Genomic DNA, 22,087 nt, shown 5'->3' with positions numbered 1-22,087 from the left:
TATATGTAAAAAATGCACTCGAGTCGCGCGCGAGAAAGCAATTTCCGTCAATTAAATGAAATCACTTTTCGTGAAGGTTCATATGATGATGACCAGTAGTTCTTGATCTTGTATGCACGACGTTTAAATGACAATGAAAAGTAAGCGTGTTAACGAGGAATGGAGGTCGTTTTGTTGACGGAAGGCGCGTGCCTCGGGTGTCGACCGACTTTATACGTTTGCTCTCAGCGAACAGCTTCAATGATGCTAATTATTTTTATTTTATTTTATTTTTCTTTCATTCATGAAATTTTCATAAAATAAAATTGAGACATCGCGAAACTATTTCATGTCATTAAATTTCCATGTGATCGATTTTGCATTTGACTGATGAATTTTTATTTGACCGAATTAACAATTGACTGAATTTTCATTTAGTCAAGATTTCATTTAGTTGAATTTTTAATTAACCGAATTTCCATTTAACTAAATTTTTATTTTCAATTAAAAGAATTTTTTTTATTTGAACTTATTTTTTTTTACTTAAAATTTGATCTAACAAAATTCTCACTAACTTTGTACTTATGATAGGTGATTGAGGTCAAATAAAAATTTGTGCAATTAAAAATTAGACCAATTGAAAATTGGGTCAAATGAAAATTAAATAAAATAAAAAATTGATCACTTGAGAATTCGGTCAAATAAAAATTCGGTTAAATAAAAAATTCGATGAATGAAAAATTTTTTTTTGAATTATTTCAAATTAAGAATGAAAATAAAAAAATTTTGCCAATTTTCAAATAAAAATCTACACGCAGTTATGTTACATTATTTGATGTGGTAATATATTATGTGTTCTTTTATATAGTTGGGGAACAAAAATTCTTTTGTCTCTTTCATAAACACGATCACGTAAAAGTAATTTTGAAGTCTATATTTCAATTGTCATTTTTTTCAGAAACCACAAGTAAAATTAGAATTTCCGTAATCATGTGGTTAAGAATAAATAAAAATGTTCGAGAAATAAAATGTACATTGCTTCAGAAGTATATTGTTGGTTTGTCTGTAAGCAGAACATTTTATTTTGAATTTATAAATTGAAAATAAAAAATGCTAATTTTTACAAAAAAAAAAAAAAATATTTACAAAATATAAAAAACGTTTGATGCAAAAAAAAATCAATCAGTTTTTTTTATTATCAGATTATTTTATCTAATAATAAATAATAACTTTTATTTGAATTTATGATTTAGACAAAAGAAAAAAATATCAATTTTAAAATCATATGAATTTCTACATTCTTTTGAAAATTAATTTTCTTTTCATTCTTTCTTTGGAAAATATTTATATATACCTTTAAGAAAACGTGCTTAAAGGTACATATGTCTTTAAACAAATTTAGTCACGTGTGAGATTGTATGTGTTTTTTCTGAAGAGAAGTTGTGTATACATTAGAGTGACCAAGGTACAAGTACCTCTCTTGACGTTTAGTTTGGTATTGGGTCATTTTAATGATCTTTCTTTATTGTTAGCGGAAGTGCAGTCAACTTGAATATTGAATTGTATATTTAGGTGATAAAACGAAAAGCAAGGTTGAAATATTTCTAAATTTTATTAGAAAATTAGTTAAATTTTTCCACTACTTTTTGTATAGCTACAGATAGAGAAGTTTATAAAAAAAAAAAAAAACTGTTTATTACAGTCATTTAGAAAATATTAAATATTAATATAAATATTTTTGAATTAAAAAATTAAATTAAATTAAATTAAATTTTTTTTATTATAATATATCCTGTTAACAATTATTTAATTTTAAAAAAATATATTTACAATACTGAAATTTCAATAAGAAACTAAAACATTTTTTTTTTAGTAAATATACAATAATTATGATTTTTAATTTTCAATGTATACATCTGTTAATTAAAATTAAGAGCCCATTTAAAATGCAAACATATTGCAATAATAAATGCATATATAAAGTAATATGTTGATCAGATTACGTTATGTTGCAATAAGTTAAATAAATTTCTTACTAATTATTATTGATTGGGAGTAAAAACGCGGGAGTAAAAATGTACGATTAAACATTAAATAAACTTATTATATTTAATATTCTTCCAATTGCTTGTGAAATAATATCATTAAATCTAACCACGTGCATTTAATTCGGTTATCAATTTTCAAAAAAGGGTTTGTAATTGAAGGAAATTGCTTAGCGGAATTCTTATATTATGTTGTATTGCGGTTCGCGATTCTTTTTTTTTAAAAAAAAAGTTAAAAATACACGCCTAATAAGACAACACTGTCAACAACGAGTTGACTTAGAGTTTGCGTAAAGTTGCAGAACTCTTTTACTATAGATTGAATGGTTACCTCACCATTCTCCCGCATTCTCGCCTCACGAGTCACTTGGCCAATTAATCTTACAACGAATGCAGTAAATGGTTCAGATCCATAAAAATTTATATATATAAAAAAAAAGAAATAGAAAAAAAGAAAAATACACCCCACTTATCTATTGCTATTTATCATTTAACTTGATGGGAATTATATTTTAAATTACTTTCGATGCATTGCTCACCACTAATTACTTTAGTTAATGCGAATATGTCCATTTTCAAATGGACTATATAGATAACATTTTGAAATTGGAACTGTTTCGAAAGAAATTATTTTCATATGAAAGAGAAATTCTGAAAAATTTATAGTGTCAAAAATGAATTAATTGGATAATTTTTAGTTTGGTTATTGTGAACCCATACAATATGGTTTGTTGGTATAATTTTCTTCTTTCTTAAATAAAAAAAAAAGTATTTCCAAATGGTTATAGAAGAGGACAATGACCAGTAATTTAAAAGCCGATAACATCGATAATATTGTCCTACTATTGTACAGAACATGCAATTTTATCAGTCGATGGGGGTTGTTAAATAATAGAGAACCTTCTTCAATGGCACTGTAATCAAATCACGAAACAATTTTTCTTTTTCCTTATTTTCACTTACCACCGGCAAAAAGCACTAAATCCACAACACAACACTTGTAGAATGTATCCTTTCGTCTTTTTTCTTCTTCTTTTATTTTTTTTTACACCTCAATCGCTTTCATCTGTTCCTCCCTCTTAAAATCTTCTTTTAATCACATGAATCTTTTTTGTTGTTGTATTTAAAAAAAGAAAAAAAAAAAAAAAGCGGAACTATTTTTAGCACTTGAAAAGATGTGCTTGAAAGATACCGTCCAAAGTGTCACCAATTGAGGAAGAGCTGGAGAACAGTGAGAGTGAATGGCTAGAATCACGAGGTGTTAATAGGGAAGGAAAATAAAGGCACAGAGAGTGAGAGGCACGCGCACAAATAACGACGGTCTGCAATTTTTTTTTTTTGTTAAATTTTTTTTAAAAAAATAGGAATGCGAGAAAAAAAATTTTAAAAAACTATTATAAGTAAAAAATAATAATAATTATTTATTGATTAGGCCACCGTCGTGCCTTTATTGTCTACTTCGTGACTACCGACTGGTGCCCGGTAGGTCGGTGCATTGCTTTTAAGCAATTCGCCATGTTGGTATCGTCACCCCTCCCGCTTTTAAAGCTGCTACTGAATCCCACCTTATTCCTTGATCATCATTATCATTGTCCTCGATGATGCTGATTCTTCTCTAGTCTTTCTCCTCGTTTCTTTTTTTTTTTTTATCAATAATATATGCCAATTTGTTTTAATCGAACTTTTGACTCTTTAACTTCTGAAGCTTTTTTTTTCTTATAAGATTAACAGAAATATTTTTGACTGAATCAAAATTTTATTAACTTAAACTTTTGCAAAATATATTTTGCATTTTTTTAAAATAATGTTGAATCAATCAATTTTTGTTTCAAAAAAATAATTTTCTGGAATTAAATAATTCAATTTAATTGGAAAATTCTGCTAAATAAAAATGTGATTAAATGAAAATTTTGTTAGGTGAAAAATTTCCTATTCGGAAAATAACTGTACTGACTTGTTATATCTCTTAGTTGAATTTTAAAATTATATGACACTTTACATATCGGAGTCAAATTTATAAGGAAAAATGGTTTTTTTAGGTGTAGAAGAAATTATACTTGTAAAAACTTTTAAATAAAAATTAACTTATATTTTAACTAAAAAATTAATTTTATCTACTACGACGCATAAAAAGATGCATAATTATAATAAATAGAAAATATACTTTGTCTTCATAAAATTTATTTATATAAATAGACGATAGTTTAAGTAGCACGTGTGAAAAAATTAAATATTAAAAAAAAAATTGCACGTATCATATTTTTTAATGATTTTCAAAAGTAATATTTATTTTATTTTTAATAAAAAGAAAAACAGTTTTTTGAAAAACTTTGAATCAAATATAATATGTGAATTTGATCTTCGAGACTGGCATTGAAATCACCCACTCTCGAGATGTATACAGAATAATAGGAGTAAAATAAGAAAATTATATTATTTTTTTTTCTATAACAGATTTTAATTTTATATATGACAAATATAACAAAGAATTTTTGTCAAATAGATATTAATCATTTTTTTTTTAATTAAAAAAAAACTATATATTTACAAAAACAATGTTTAGGTGTAAAAATTTTTTTCTTTTAATGTTTATTGCACTATTCGAATTCCTGAAGATTTTTTTAATAGCTATATGTGTTAAGAATAATATAGATGAATGTTTCCAAATGGAGATAAAACACTTTATTTCCTGTTTTTTTTAATTTAATATAGGAAATTATTTTTTAAAAAAAATAATATTGATCATCATGATTAAAAAAACATTTCCTAAGATTCTTAAAATAACCCTAAAATACGGAATTAATGCAAAAAATAGGCTCCTTAATTACCAATTTTTTGCATCTGAGCAGTTTTTTTTATTCACTTTCATATTCTTTCCTTATTTAATTTGATCTGCATAAAACGGAAAAGGTTAACTAGATTCTACGATATATTATCACAAAAAAATTTTTTTATATAATTTAAAAATAACTTATTTGTGTATTTTAATTGATCACATTATTTTGAGAATTTCATTAATTTTTTTCCCCCTCTATTATCACTATATAAACTATTTATCATAATATATTATTTTAAATAAATTGAAAATAGTTATATGGATTTTAAAATATCATTTTTCAGAAAATCAGTTTTTAAATGTTACATGAAAAAAATGAAATTTACTTTATTAATTTTTAAATGTACACATTTTAAACATTAATATCAGTCATTTGTAAAAAAAATTAAAATATTCATAAAAAATTTTTTGTTTTAATTAATTATTTATTGCAAAATCAATAAATTAATTCATTTTTTTGTATAAAAAAAAAGTTCAACTTCAAATGTACATGTTACATAAGATCAGAAAAAATTATTTGTTGTTTCAATTACATAAAATGAATAATTGTTTTTTTTTTTTGAAAATCTATTTATACACAAGAAAACCATAATTTCTGTTTTAAATTTATTTAATTTACTCAAAAATGTATATTTGTCTCAGAACCTAATAACTCTTTTATTTTAATCAAATAAAATTTATTTGGCTCTGAGACAAATATATCATTTCTCGGGGTTAAATAGTATATAGTTTTCCTTTTTATCATTAAAAATATTTAAGGAGTTTGTTTCTTCGCAAAACGAAGGATTTTAATTTTTTAAAATGATACATTAATTAAAAAGGATGCTTAAAATTGAGTGCTTTAAAGGTTATAATAATATATTTAAAAATGTGGTTTGATAGTCCATTTTTATAGATGTTTCTATATCCTTGGTTCGTTTTCAAGGAAACTTTATATTTGAATCAAGGATTAAAATATTGAATTTAAATATTCTCTTATATACACCTAATTGCAAATTCGTGCATTCCATAACACAACTTTTAATATAATATACTTTCTTTAGAGTATTTTAGAAATTATTTTCATAATATTTTCATTATATTTTTATAATATTTTCATATTTATATACAAGTTAAATAATTAATAACACTATAAATAACCGTCTATAATGATGATATTTATAATAGAACGCATAAGTTTAATTAATAGTCTAAAAGTAATGGTGTGTATAAAAGAAAATGAAATACTTTCTCAGTATAATGATTATATCACTGTAAAGTTGGCCTTGGCCTATAATCATTTTCTTATTCGTTAACATCTCTTTTTATTTTCTATATAACTATATTATATAGATACGATAAAAATTTGTTATATATTATTATGTTCTCTTTAAAAAAAATCTTTTAATTAGGAAAAAGAAAATAGTTTTTAAAAATATTACTAGTTCCTCTAAATAGTAAAAATAGAAACAATATTGCTCTAATTGCAACTGATGTGAATAAACTCTAAAAATCATTTGTTACTAATCAAATTTTAATTTTTTCCATAATTTTCCTTCAATCGAATATTTCTTATACAGAATTTTTATTTAGTAGAATTTTTCTTTCGCAAAATTTCCATTTATTGGAACTTTTATTAGACCTTTTACTTGGCTTAACTATGAAAATTTCAATTTTTAGTTGTGTGTTTCCCGTCTATGTACTGTCGGTAAAGCAGATAATTGTGCGCGCGAAATTCAAATCGATAAAAAGAATTATAATTTAAGTTTTAATTAAATAAATTTTTATTCAACATAATTTTTATAAAACTGAATTTTCATTTAACTAAATTTTCAATTATTCTGGTGCACCAGAATAATAATAAATAAAAAATTTTGTCATTTAAAAACTAAATAAATAAAAAATGAAAATTTGAAATTGATATAAAAAAATAATTTAATTTTTCCATAAAATACATCAAATGAAATACAATGAAATAAAAATAATTTTCATTGCACAATATATTAATTAATTAAAAAGAAAACGAAATGTTGGAAAACGAAAATATACAAACAAACTGAATACAATGGTTACGAAATTTATAATGAGTGGCATATTAATAATCATAAGAACAGGTGGGTGCTGACTAAGAAAGACTGACTTTTGGTTTATTTAAATATTGCCTTATAACACACTTTATTTTATAAGAAAAAAATAATTCGCATTTTTGAGAAAATAATTTGTCATTTTAAAATTTAAATAAGTTTACATTTCTTTTAATAAAAATTTTAAACTATATAAAATAATATATGGGTCCCTTGTTTTGATTTTTTTTTTAAATAAAATTTCAATTTACAATGAGCTTAAAAGATATTTTACTTTTTCAATTTTTTAATATTAATAAGAAAATATATTTATTGGAGATTTTAAATGTGTGACATATATTTTATTATTTCAATTATTTCCCCAATTAAGCTAATGATAAATCGTAAATTATAAAATACAAAATATTTTTTGCTTTGACTGTATAAACTGACTGTATATATGTATATATAAAGTACGCTGAGCAAAGTCCAAACGCGTTGGTATTTACGTGAGTCGCATTTTAGAATCCGGGATGATGTACCATCAGTCATTGGAGGACAGTAGTCAAACTTTGTTCCGAAATTTAAAAAAGAAAAATATTTCAAAGAAAAGTGACTATTAAAATTAGTTTCATTTTTTTAAAATTACATAATAGTAAAAAAAAAGTAATTAGTAAAAAAAATAAAATTTCTGAAGAAATAGCAAAAATAAAAATGGCTTCGAAATTTTCGGTAAGAAAATTTTATCGAATACGTTTTATTAAATTTTTTAAATTTAATTCACATTTGGTCGCAGTCGTTAAGGCGTTTAGAAATATGTATTTCGCGTTGCTTCGAATCCCATTAGGGTTAAATAATTTTATTTTCTTAAAATTTTCCTTCATTAGCATTTTATCGAGAAAAAAAAATTATTTATTATTGCCAACAATTTTCCAGAATTATTTGAAAATTATTCAACATTGACAAATTTATTGTTACACTGAAAATCATTTATTTTTATTATTTATTAGACGAAAAAATAAAGATAAACTAGATATTTCAAGAGTCATGAACTTTGTTTAAAAAAAAAATTAATTGATCGTATAACTTATTTATTGATTTTGAACTATTTAAATTACAAAATGATTTAATAAAACTAAAATAAACGAACATTAATAGCAACATGTAATTAATTGCACTAATAAATAATTGCAAATGATAATTAGAAATTAAATTTACCGTCACATAAAAAGAATTTTTGAAATGGAAAAAAAATGTGTATGATAATTTATCGATGGATAAAAATAACATTTTATTTATTTGTTTAAAAAAAAAAATTTTTTTATTTTTCCCTCGAAACAGGCAACCCGTCTCACTCTTGTGTTGCACGTGGTCCACTGTTAAATTTTAAAGTGCGCATGCGTGTGAAATTTACACACACTTTTAAATATCCGAATCGACTATTCACGCCTAATGACACAGACGATCCACACACAATCACTCATAAAGTTTAATTCACACGTATTTACTAACACATGATGAAAGCACGAGGCTAAACCGCGCTCTTCAGGTCAATGTGATTTGTATTATAGCAATTCTTGAATTTAACAACATTATCAGAGGCCGGTAAAAAGTTAGAAAATCACTCACCTGTTGCCTTAATGCACAATATATTTTCTTGCTGTATTCTCAATTTCTTTGATTTTTAATTTAAATAATCTATGACCACGCGATGTACAGACGACACCTCCTACTGGGTAAAGAGGGCACCACCGCTGTACACAGTAGCCCGATGTAGTGATGCTCGCGCTAAACTTTCGGGTGTATCATAGTAGTTGTTACTCTATATAGTTACTTTTCCCATCGTTAGATATGCGCTTTCCGGATTTTCGGTTAAAAATATAACGGGCAGAGTGCTCATACGATTTATTTACAACTGAACCCTTTTTCAACGAAATCCCTAATAGAATCTTATACCCAAATTTTTTTTAAAATTTTTAATAGATACCCGAAAATTTTTTTTTTTTTTTTTTGAAAATACAAATTTTTGCATAATAGAAATCTAATTGCAAAATTTAACCAAAATTCAATTATTTTAACTAAATTTTTTTTTAACATAATTTTTAAGAATTATTTTACTCCAACTAATTTTTATTTTGTAAAATTTTCATTTAGCACAATTTCAGCAGAATTTTTTTCGCAAATTTCTAATTTTGGCAGAATACTTGTTTAAACCATTTTTTATTTAATAGAGTAGACCGTACTCTGTTGAAGAAAATTTGTGTAGATTTTTGAATTTTTTTTACATATAAATAAAAAAACAAAAAGACCGATAAAAAAACATGTTAATTAGAAATTTTATCCTTTAAAAAAAAATTGAGACAAAATTTTAATAAATGAAAAGCTGGTAGAAAATTTAATTTTTAATAAATGAAAAATATTCGGCTACAATTTCTTTTTGATTTTTTTTTTTTTTTTTGCAAGGATTTCCGGTAGTGAGACCAAAAGTTATGCAATCCGTTATAAATCAACAATAAGACAAACATTAGTATACAAGACAGGTTATATCATTTCCGGCAAATTCCATTTTTTAATTTTCTATAAATAAAGATATCTTTTGAGCTTTTTAAAAAATTTTGTAATTTTTAAAAGCAAAAAAAAGTAATTAAAAGAAAATACAATTAAATTTAAGTCGTGCGTAATATTTTTATATAAACATTTTACTCCTTATATGCAAAACTGTAAAAAATTTTCTAGACCTAAATTTTATATGAAAATGTAAAATTTTCGTACAAAAGTTTTTCATTTTGTTTTTAAAAAAATTTAATAGTTCTATAAAATTTTTACTAAAAACTGAGTATAATATTTTATTTATATTAAATTAGCAATTAAACAAAATGATAGTAAACTTAAAAAATAATACCCAGAAATTATTCATTTGAATTAAATATTATTTAAATAAATTATATGCTATTTTATTTTCCTCTGAGACAAATTATATTTTACAAAAATTTTGATATAAAATTATATATAAAAAATTATATATATAAAATTATATTATATTATATTATTATTATTATTATTATTATTATTATTATTATTATTATTATATTATATATATAAAATTATTATAATTTTTAATGTCAAAAATTTTTTCTCTAATTATGCAAATAAAATGTTAAAATATGTTAAATATTGTAATTTTTATAAAAAAAAAATGTATATTTTTATTTTTTCAGGTTCTTGTTAATAATTTACAAGGGGATGGACGTTGACTACAATTTACTCTCAACTTAAATCGGTGAGTACTGCAATAAAATATATTTAAATTCTATTTTGATTAATTTTATATATATTTACATTTTACCTATAATGAAAATTCTCGTAACGAATGAATTTTAAATGAACCCTATAAATAGAAAGAAACCTTACCTTTTAAATCGTAATGGAATTTTCTTGCAAAGATGATGTTTTCCGATTTTATTATCTATTTGACACTAAATTTTACAATTACACAAAATTTATGGTATTAATCATAATTCAAATAATCATTTTTATAAAAACACAAACGAATTTTCGACTTTCACATAAAAAATTTTTAAAAATTCACTGTTAAAATCAGTTAAAATAAAATTTTTAATAATTCAAATTAGTATCATATTAAAAATTTTCCAAAAGTTTTGTATGATACTTTTATTTCTTATCAAACATTTTTGAAATTCGTTGATTAATTTTAATTTCATTCATGTTTATTTTAATTTTCTATTGGATTTTTATTTTTAAAAAAATTAAGAAAAGAATCACACGTGTCGACAGGTGAACTAGTTCCTGTCTCGAGATAAATCACAAGTTTTTTTTTTTCAAAAAAAAAAAAAAGGCAAGACGTTTGTCTCGACAGTGATAACGACACTGAATCAGTTGGTTCAGTGACGTGTAATCTGTACTTTTGGTGATACAAGTTTAAGTGTTTATACATATACATAGATGTCTATATGTATACAAGTAAAATCACCTGAGTCATTATCTAATTTTCTCACATCTTTAAATTTTGAATTTCTAGTGTTTCAAATATAAAGGAAAAATTAAAAATATTTTCTCTTTTTCAAGAATTTCAAATTTTTCATTATTTTGCGAAACAAATTTTTTTTTTTGTTTCATTTCTAAACAGAAAATTTTTTTAATAATTTGAAATCAATTTTGTTTCTAACCTGACGTTAAAATAATGTTTCATTTGCATTTACGACATGTTTTCTGAGACAGACAATTTTTAAAAATATTTCATTTCATATGATTTAATGATTTAAAAAAATCTAAACCGATTGAAAAAAAAAATGGTAAAGGTGAAAAAAATAAATTACGGAAATAATTCAAAGTATCTCATTGTAATTTTAACATTATAACTAAAAAAAAAAAAAATTAATTGATGTACATTCTGCTTATTTGACACTTATAAAAAGCGACGTATAATTACACGAAGGAGTCAATAAATTACAAAAATTGTTTATAACATGATTATAAATCGAAAAATATATCTCAAAGATACATAATTTAAAGCGGAAATAGTATATAAGTAATGGTAAAAATGAGCAATTTTCCGCTAAAGCTACATATTTCCTTTTCTTTTTTTTTGTACTAAAACTTTTTGTTTTTCATTTTTTTTTTTTTTTTAGTACTTTTTAAAAAGTGATTTTATTTATTAATCAGCAGTTTGTAAAAATAAATTACAAAGAAGCTCAGTTTTTTTTTTGAAAAAATAAAGAGCAAAATTGTCAGGCTTACAAACTCGAATGTTTCCATTATTTTTTGTTGATGTTTTTCAATTTTTTTCTTCTACAAATTCTAAAATTTATAAATAATTTTTACATTTACTGTGTTCTAAAAGAACGTCTAAGGTTCTTGGTAATAAACAACGTAGAGATAGGACTCTTATCGATTTTATATTTCATTATTCTCCCCAATTGTTATATGTACAAAAATATAATGAGGATCGTTAATCATTGCAGAGTTTAACGTTAGGTACACGAAGAAGATGCTTGTGTTTCATGTCTTTTCGCAAAAAGGCGCATTCCACTCATTCGAATTTTTTTTCACATTCACTTGCGCAAACATTTATGTTCTATTTATTTATTAATTTTTTTTTTTTTTTTGAAGATCTTAATAATATTTTAATATCTTCATTTTTCAATATTTTTCTTTTCACATTTTAATATTTTGATATTTCAATATTTTTATATTTTTATATTTTAATATTGAAATAATTTCATTAGAAATGTGCAATAGTCGAATTGAAGAAAAATTTAGATTTGAAAGAAAATCCTTTTCTTCGAGTCGAATTCACTCTTGTAGAGACGAATTTCATTTGAATTGAACAAATGCACGGTTTACTAATTTTCATATAATTGTGTTATGAAGATATTATATATAATATAAATTCAAAGATCTTGCTCTCACATTCGCAATAAAATCATTCTATCAAAGTGGAATTCTATTTAATCTGGAATATTGTTGAACGCTCGAATCTCAACTTTACTTGGAAACAGCCTCATTTTTTTTTTTTTTTTTTTTTTTTTAACTAATCGTTCCAAAAAAAAATCTTGATGTCTTAACAATTCAACAGCCTTAAATCTTATCCATCTTTCCATATAATTCTTCAGCATTCAGCGAACATTTTTTCTAGCTTTAATATTTTGAACATAAATTTCATACAGACTCACGACTAAAACAAATTTTTTTTTTTTATATAGCTTACATATAGTTTTTTTTCTCTCTTAGTATTCATTTCTTAGCGAAGGAAAAGAAAAATTGTAAAATTAGTTTGTTTTCAAGTCATACATTAAATGAATTCAATTCCTGGCGGCAAAAAAAGTTCAAAAAGAGTGGAAAAAAAAACTTTTTGAACTCTCGGCCTAAAATATCAATTTCAAAAGAATCGTAATTTTGAAAGATACTTTTTTTTGTGTGATTCTTTTGAAATTGAATGATTCTCTTTTCCTTCGAGAAATGACAGGATTTTTTTTTCTATCTAGTACTAAAATCACAACGTGCAGAAGATTAGTCTTTAGCGTTGTGAAATCGATCATATTTACCATTTTGTTTTTTTGGTCGGTATTAGATATATAATAATAATAAAAAAGAGAAAATCGATTTTTTTTTCTAATCGAAATAAGAAATGCGCTTATTTGAATCAAATATTTATATTTTGCGGACAATCACACAGTGACGACGATCGACAAAGTTTTTTTTTTTTTTCTTTTTTAATAATAAACCGAACCATAAACAAATGTGAATGAGAACTGTGTGTTTTAAACAATCTCACAGAAATAATTTACAATTACAAAAATCTAATTTAAATAATTACGTCATGGATTGGTGTTCAATAAAATCGAATTATGGAAATTTGAGAATAGCCATTTTTTTATTTGTAAAATACAAATTTTTATCCCCTTCATGTGGAAATGTTAAAATTTTTTCAGAAATAGAAAGAAAGGGATTTCTGTAAATTCTTTTACATAAAAAAATGGGACAAAAAATTCTTTCTATTTGAGGAAAAAAAGAAAAAATGACTATTTTCTGTTTTTCTTTCCAACAAATATCCTTGACGAATAAAAAGCTAACAGGACTCATTTCACTTTGATTGTATAGTTCGGTTTTCTTTTTTTTTTTTTGTTTTTTTTTTCTTTTGAACACATTTGGGACAATTATTAGAAACATAGTCTTTTATGACTGAATGAAAATTAGGCGAGCTCTTGAGAAAAAGCTTCTTGAAGTTACGAATATTTCGTACTCCGCGTTTTCACTTGTGCGCTCACTCTCAGTCCCTTCTTTTTTTATTATTATTTAATTCCTTTGTTTTTTGCGTTCCTTGCCAGCGCCTATTTTTTTTTTATTTTTATTTTTTCATTTAAGTTGTAAAATCGACATGTATAGTATAAATTATTCGCACGATTCAGTAGAAAAATTGCGTATCAAAGAAGTTTTGAGCTTACGTCTTCGTTTATAGAAATGCACATAAAGGAAGAATGATTCGAGATCAGGAATTAATTTTTTGTAAATTATTTTTTATCACCTTGAAGAAAAATTTGAGCTTGATTTTTTTTTAATTTGCAAGAAAAAAAAAGGAACAGGTAAATTAGAAAAATTGGATAAAAAGAAAATTACCTTTTGTAAAAAAAAAGAATTTTTATTTTAGTTTAAAATGCTAACAATTTTACTTTATTTAAAGGTAAAGAAATTTTGAACTTTTTTCTTGTTTAGCATGACTAAAACTGAAAAATGTAAGCCAAAAATTTAAATTATTTAAATGCCCTAAAAGCAATTTTTCAGGAAAAAAAAAGATAATGATCGAAGCAAATTAAATAAGATATTTATTTAGTCAACATAACAAATGTGTCATTTTTCTTTTTATATTTTAAATAGTTGATTCGCTCTATTGGCTTGAAAATAAAATAAAAAAAAAATTATCAGAATTGAATTATGTTGCAATCTATTGGCTTTTTTTCAAGTTCTTATTTTATTTAAAGTTCGATTATTCATCACATATTGGTGTTGCATTATCCATTTGATCAAGCTAAAAAAAAAAGTTTGGTTTACAGACTAGACAAATGGCTTTTCGAATATCAATAATTCGTAAATGCGTTCACTTAAAATTTATTAAATATAAAAAAAATACAAAAAAAAAAAATATATAAAGTGATGAAACGCGTTTTAGGATAACGAATATCATTCGAAATTCCTATGTATAAAAGAAATGCGTGAGCCATTTATTTATCTCACTACAATAATAATATTGTCGCAGTCGCGGCATTGGCAAGGAGCGCTCAATTAATTGTTGAACCTGATTTTTTTTGTGCGAATCAGCCATTTGGAATTTGATGCGTGCACATTGTGAGACACGCAATTTTTTTTAAAAAAAGGAAACGTGTTTCATTTTTTTTCTTTTTTTTTACTGGGACGGAGCAACCTTAGGCAAGTTTCTTCTCCGTATTATTGTTTGCAACATAACCATTATTGGTACCATTACTGTAACAACTATTGTATTCTTTACTGTAAATTGTGGCATAGGACGAGATGCCATTTTGCTTTGGCTTGACAGGATCATCCAAAACTGGCATGCATGCGCCATTTGATGTGCCATTTTGATGTGACTTCCTTGGTTTTATGGTGTATTTTGTCTTATAAAAATCAGAGAACAAACCCAAAAATAAAAATCCATGAAGACCAATCCAAATCATGAATGAACGTGGATAGTCGCATTCGGTAAATAATAGTTGGAATTGATGGGTCATGATCAGTACAAACTGAATCTGTAATAGAAAAAAAGAATTAAGTTTCCAATCTAGATACAGTCGGTAATGTAGAAAATTGCGCGCGAAATTTTTAAATTTCAATTTCGCGCATAATTTTCACAAGTGGGGGAAAAAAGCAAGTGTTTTAGAAATTTTTGACAGCAAGTCTTTTGTGGGACACAAATTCTTTGAGCTCTCATTTTGCGGTCATTCAGATAATAATTCTCCCACCCAAAATAATAATGTTACGTAAAAAAAAAAAAAAAAAAAAAAAGAGGAATCTGGGGAGGAAAGTGGAAGAACGTATATGAGCAATTTTCCTGCCCTCGAAACAGACTCTAATTGAGGTGTCCATCGAAAGTGAAAGTTATTTAAGAAGAGGCTGTAAAAAAAAAGATATCGTAACGCGAAACATCTCGACGGGAATTCCCGGGTCTCGTTTAAACCATTCGCTCGTTCAAAGCAATACCGAGAGAGCACCGCCTTAAAGGCAATGTTATAAAAATGCGATCTCCTCGGAAGATGTTATGAAATTATTTTTCCCCATTCTTGGTTGTGTAATAATGAGCCTATCACTTTCTATTTTTATGTCAATTTGCATAATATTGAAACTTCTTATTGGACACTTCGACATTCCTTCGAAAATGCAACTTTTTTTTTAATTGTTTTTTTTTTAATTTCTACATTTTCTTTATCATTATCAAAGTCATTAAACAAATATAATTTTAACTAATGTAAGAAAATTCATAAGATGAATACAAATTGATATGTGTGGGAATAATTGAATTGGTACAGAAAAATTAGATAACAATTTTTATCACAGAAAATGATTAAATATCTTAGACAGTTGATTAGGGAACTCCCACGAGTGAAAAAGAGATAAGATTTCATTAATAATAATATAATTCAAGTTCAATCTGAATATAATTAGTCTGATAAAATCAACATTCAATATAAGTGATCTTGTCAAGTATATATATTTAGAGAGGAATTCTTGAATTTATATTTATTATGAAACACTGTTGTATAACTTGATTTTTTCGATTAATAAAAATAAAAAAAAAAAATTTCTTTAAAATATAATCAATAATAATAAATCTTACCATTTGGAATGTCGTGAGGTACTTTTTCCACCAAATATATTTTTGGTATTTTGGACCCATAGCGGCCACCATGTAATAGAAATACATGATAATATGAACAAAAGCGTTTAAGAGAGCAAAAAATGTGCTATGACCACCTGGTGCAAACTTCATTCCCATCCATACGGAAAAAGGCATTACGCCATGATGAATTACGTGTAGAGTTGACACATGCTGATTCTTTTTTCTTAATATGAAGAAGAACTGTGAAAATAAAATAAATTTTTTAAATTTCTAATTTATATAAACTGATAAAAAGAAAATTAATTATTTAGCCGTATTTTGTAAAATAAAATGTTTATTTCGCCGAATATTTATATTATAGAAATTTAAAATTCGCGCGCAATAATCTACTTTATCGACAATACATAGATTGGAAACTCACTTAATACTTGCAAAGTATATAATGAAATTAATTTATGATTATTAATTAATATTATATTAATTAATGAAAATAAATAGCAAATAATAGAATAGAAATAAAAAAACAGAAAGAATTTAAAACTTTTTTTGATGAAAAAAAAAAATCAATTTCGAAATTTCTTTGCTCTTCAAGCATCAGTTTTTCAGGAAATAGTATGTTATTCCGTGTTCTAGTAATCAGCGGTCAGGGTAAACCTTGTGATCCTTGAGCTAAGCCTTGAGGAAGCAAACTTTCGAACTTTCTGTTCAAACCGTCCACGACCACGTGTGTGTTCAATAACGATCTCGAAATCCCTGTCTACGGAATCCTTTTCGCAAATAATTTTAGACTCACACTTTCATATTTTCAATATATATTACATCATAGATGAATTTTTCTCAAAGATACATTTATTTTCAAGTTTATAAATGTGTAAAAAAAAAAAATGTCAAAAATGACAAATATACAAAATTTACATTCGCAATTTATTTTTATTTCGTTATTTCTCTTCAATTATATAATTTTCATTTAAATCTTTTTTAAATTAATTATTTTCCAAAATTTTTATTTTAGATAAAAATTATAAAAAGTATTTTAATTATTTTAATTATTCAATTATTTAACAAAACCGATGATAAAACAATTAATATTTGAAATAAATATTATAAATAACTGAATACAGAAGACTATAAAAAATACAAATTTTTTTTTATTTTCCAACATTATCAAATATGTAGAATTTTTAAATGTTAAATAATATGTGTGAAATTGAAAAATCATTTGAAAATCAAATAACTTTGATGTCAATTTTATTTTACCGTATGCATTATTTACTTTATCTCTTTGATGTATTGGAATTATAAATTCGTTTTTTCCCCCCAAAAAAATGAAATTCGTATGTATTTAAAAATGATGAATATATTAAACTTACCGTGTCGAAAAATTCGGTGAACTTGCTAAAGTAATACCACCAACACGTGTTTGCCATTCTAACAGCTAAAGGATTATTTGAATAATCGACTGGTTGACATCGGAAACTGTAGCCTTTCGCCCAGCCGCTCATTAAGTACTGAAATATTCATAATAATTTTAAAAAAATTTGAAAAACGTCCCATTTAATTGAACACAATATTTATATAAACGATTAATTTATAATTTATATTGCCTCGTAAAATTTCTTTTCATTGCATTAGAAATTAACATCTTTATTTTTTTTCAAAATTTATTTGATAATAATTTTCCAATCTATAATTTATTATCTAATAATTTTCTTTTTTTTTCATTTTCCTAAAATAGTATAGAAAAAAAAGAAATCAAAATAAGAAAGACTAATTAAAAATACAAGATGTTAATTATTTTTTATTGACGTTAAACGGTGTCGTGAACTTTTTTTTACATTATTCATTATTATAAATTATTCAATGATGTTTTAAAAAGGCATTTATTTTGTGTGATAATTACTTCACCTTTAGCAACATATGAGAAATTATGTAAATATTCTTTTGTTTTGTTCAAAAAAAAAAAAAAAAAAATGTTCCAATTAATTGAAAATTAAAATCACTTTTATTTAATTGTTTTTGATAGAATGAGTTAATCGTATACAAATCAAGCAGTGAAATTTTTCATTAAGTAACACTATTCTATTTATTTCTCAATGAAATAGTTTAAAAATAATTTAATCAAGATCCTAATTGGTTTAGCTAAAGTAGCATTTAAATTCAATTACTTAATTTGATGAAAAGATTACGTGGCTATTATCAAATAAATATTTATTTCGACCAAATACTTTTTATTTGAATCAAATAAATTTTTGTTCAATGTATATTAAAAATATTAATATATTAATATTTTAAAAATATAATAAATATTAATGTTAAATATATTTCTAAATTAAATACCACTCAATAGTGCGTTAAATTTTAATTTTAAAAAATGTCAATGCCAATAAAGACGAATAAAAAAATAAATTCCAAAGTGTAAATTTAAATATATTCACGGGTTCATAAGATAAAAAAAAATAGAGAATCAAGTAGCATTTAACAGTTTTAAAGTACTTAAAAGATTTGAATTAATTATTATAAACCTAAAGTGTTTTTAAAAGTTGAGAGAGCCCTCTTAAACGTTTTATGAATATTAACACTCATCGAGTTTTGTGTACTTTTGCAAATTCTTAAAACGCATTGAAGTAAAATAGAAGAAAAAAAAACAACACACATTCATGAATAAGGATATCCCATCTTTTTATCTTTCTGTCGGACTATTGGACAAACTTGTGACGTTTATTTATCGCCTAGAAAACTCCGTATATAGCAAGCATCATCATATATATTCAAAGAATTCTCAGATTTGCAATTTGTAGATAAGTCATTTCCTTTTTCGTTTATTTGTTAATACTTTGAACTTCTCAAATTTGAATTTGTAATTGAAAACATAAAGGCGTCAACGAACATTTCCAAGTTTATGTCATGGTTTTTTTTTTTTTTTTTTTTTTTTAGGAAAAAAAGTAATATATGACGACAAAAAAAGTAATGTTCTTACTATTGAATCAAATTAATTTTTCCACTGAGAGATATTCAATATTTATTTAAAATTCAAGTAAATATTTACTTTTTTTTAAATATATAGTCATATTTTTTTTCCTATTTAAATAACCAATTGCTTCTATTTCAACTGAAATATATTAACACTTTTTTGAAAAAAAAATAGACTTTGCCATTTTCTAAAATAATTTTATAGTAACTAATATTCCAAGAAAATTGTATTTTCCTTTTTTTTATTTGAACAAGGATTAGTATTTTTCTGATAGATATATAAAGATAAATTCATATTCAGAGTGATTATTATCTATTGACTCATATCAGATCACAATATTATAATCTTTTATCACTTTTCATTACTCTCTTTTAAAAAATATACACTGAAAAAAAATTTTTTGATTCAAATATAATCGGTTTTCTTGATTATTATTAAAAAAAAACCCCCCCTTTTCAAACCAATAATTATCTTTATTTGAAAGAAAATTTTTTTAGTATCAAATTTTTAGCGACCTTTTTTTAACGAAATTGATGCAAAATTGAATATTCATAAAGATGGTACTTATTTGAAGCCACTTTATATGCGCCCTTAAATACTATAAAGATTTTCAAATCTTCTTTAAGTACTTGGTGTGGTCTCATTGTCGCCTAGACAATTTGCTTAGAAATGCTCTGACACAGAGTCTTTGTACGTTTTCCATATTATTTTCCACACAATTTGGCTTTTGAATTCATGCATATTTTTTTTAGAGGATTTAACAAGAGGCTCCACTTTAAAAAAAAAAATAATAAAAAATCCCATTCCATTTAAATTTAGAATACAATTTGGATAAAAGGAGAATTTTTTATTTTGTATAATTCTATAGCCACAGGAAAATAAACGCAAAGTAGAAATGAAAACGAAAAAAAAAATTTGATTTTTCAATTTTTATTGATAAATTCAAAAATTAAATAACATTTAATGTTGTTTAAAAGGACTTTTTTAAGTAATAAACAAAAATAAACAATTACTCTGGTAAATTAAATGAAATTTTACTAACTTCAAATTTTTAGTAATTATTATTTATTAATTAAGCTTCAGCCTTTCGGCCCAGAAGTGGACTTGGTTTAATACAAAATTTTTAGTAATTATAACTGATTGTTAAATTAAAAATGAAGAAAAGGTTTTTTAAAATAAAAAAATAAAATTTATTGTAACTGTATTGTTTTACATGCGGAACATACTAATCACGTATCGAATACGCTCTAAATACCGGTCCCATTGTGTTATGGGTCATCAACGCGAATATTTACTCGCGAACAGGTGCCTCTCCTTCTACGGATAATGCATGTAGAGAAAACTGAGCTTGTATTTAAAATTTGAAAGTGATGAACAACGCGAAAGTTCTGACAATTTGTTCTTGATTTTTAATTTTACAAGTGTTGATAAAAAAAAAATTATTTGCTATATTTATTTATTTATTATATAATATATTTATATCATATAAAATATATCAAATATATAATATATAATAAACGTATAATAAATATAATAAATATTTTTTAATACAATAAAATTAAAAATTTATATTGACCGAGTACTCTGTAGATAACAAAAATTACGATAATCAAATTTGATTGGTTAATTTGAATTATTTCAGCCAACCAAATTCATTTCTTTGGAAACTTTTTTTGAATAATCTGGTAATTATAACTACAGAAGAATTTTAGCAAGGAATTTTTGATTATTAATTTCCATGTGAAATATAAATTAACAATAAAATAAAAATAATCAACTCACCTCGTAAAATATCCACGAAGAGAATAAAGTCTGTACGAGGTTGTAGAAAATTAATATCCTTCGTAGATCGAAGGGCTTTCTATTTTCCATCAGTCTTGGCCCTAGCACTTTACTGAAATAAGCGTACGATAGACAAATAGCCATTGTTGGAAATGGACTGCTCATCATAGCCCAACTATTCACCCTGGGATCTGCAATCAAATTAAATTCTATTTTTATCTAATATTTCATTGACTTTTAGTGCGTTTTTACTATTTTTTATCGAAATTTGAATTTAAATTTAAAAATTTTCTATATTTCACTAACAATTAGTGAAGTTAATTACTTTATTTTTAAATAAATAAGTAAAAATGTAAAATAAGAAAATAAGTAAAATTTTATTTTACTTATTGTCTATTTTTTTATTACATTTATTAATTTACATTTTAAAAAACACTTTAAAAATATTTTTCATTAATGACCGCAATGAGCAATAAAAATGTTAAAGAATATAATTTTCTTAATACAACTTATTAGCATTATGCAAATTAAAAATGTTTTTTTTGCAATATTAATCACAATCAAAGAGAATTACAATAATTTGCATTTATTGCAAATAAAAAAAATAAATAAAAAAAAGTTTATTCCTCTGGAATTTATTTATTAAACATTAAAATGAAATATTAATTATTGTTATTTATTGGATATTATCTAATCGGGTCATTTCAAACATAATAATCTGAACTTGGTTGTTGGCTTATTTAAAACAAACCTATAATCGATATGTGTAATTTATGTATACGTACACTTTTGATTAGTATTTAAATGTTTATTTAGAAAATTATTTTTTTTGCAGACTTAAAATTAATCTTCATTTTTTCTGTGAAGAAAAATTAATTTAATCTATTTATATTTTTCGTTATATGATTGTCAAAAATTTTTTTTTAATTAAAGTTACAAAGTCTCTGTTCAATATTCTGATTTTAAAAAGGAAAAAAAAAAAAAAAAAAAACTAAAAAGTATGTCGACATTGCTGTTAAATTCAGTGAAGTTCATGAGAGAACCGCGTCAATCTTGCCTCTC

General features: G+C 24.0%; 1 protein-coding gene across 1 annotated transcript in view; it reads right to left on the bottom strand.

Annotated features, from left to right (window-relative positions):
* Nucleotides 1-22,087, bottom strand: part of LOC127287996 (uncharacterized) — a 53,327-nt gene that overhangs the window by 22,595 nt on the left and 8,645 nt on the right. The window contains exons 3-6 of the mRNA XM_051315174.1: nucleotides 21,026-21,216; nucleotides 17,643-17,780; nucleotides 16,270-16,512; nucleotides 14,846-15,184 (exon numbers count right to left, since the gene is read on the bottom strand). Coding sequence (XP_051171131.1) covers nucleotides 14,846-15,184; nucleotides 16,270-16,512; nucleotides 17,643-17,780; nucleotides 21,026-21,216 — 911 coding nt within the window. The remainder of the gene's footprint in view (nucleotides 1-14,845; nucleotides 15,185-16,269; nucleotides 16,513-17,642; nucleotides 17,781-21,025; nucleotides 21,217-22,087) is intronic.

Source organism: Leptopilina boulardi, unplaced genomic scaffold (genome assembly GCF_019393585.1).
Source record: "Leptopilina boulardi isolate dan_hultmark-lab unplaced genomic scaffold, ZJU_Lbou_2.1 LbouV2_123, whole genome shotgun sequence".
Classification (NCBI taxonomy): Eukaryota; Metazoa; Arthropoda; class Insecta; order Hymenoptera; family Figitidae; genus Leptopilina; species Leptopilina boulardi.
This window is presented reverse-complemented; position numbering and strand designations above follow the sequence as displayed.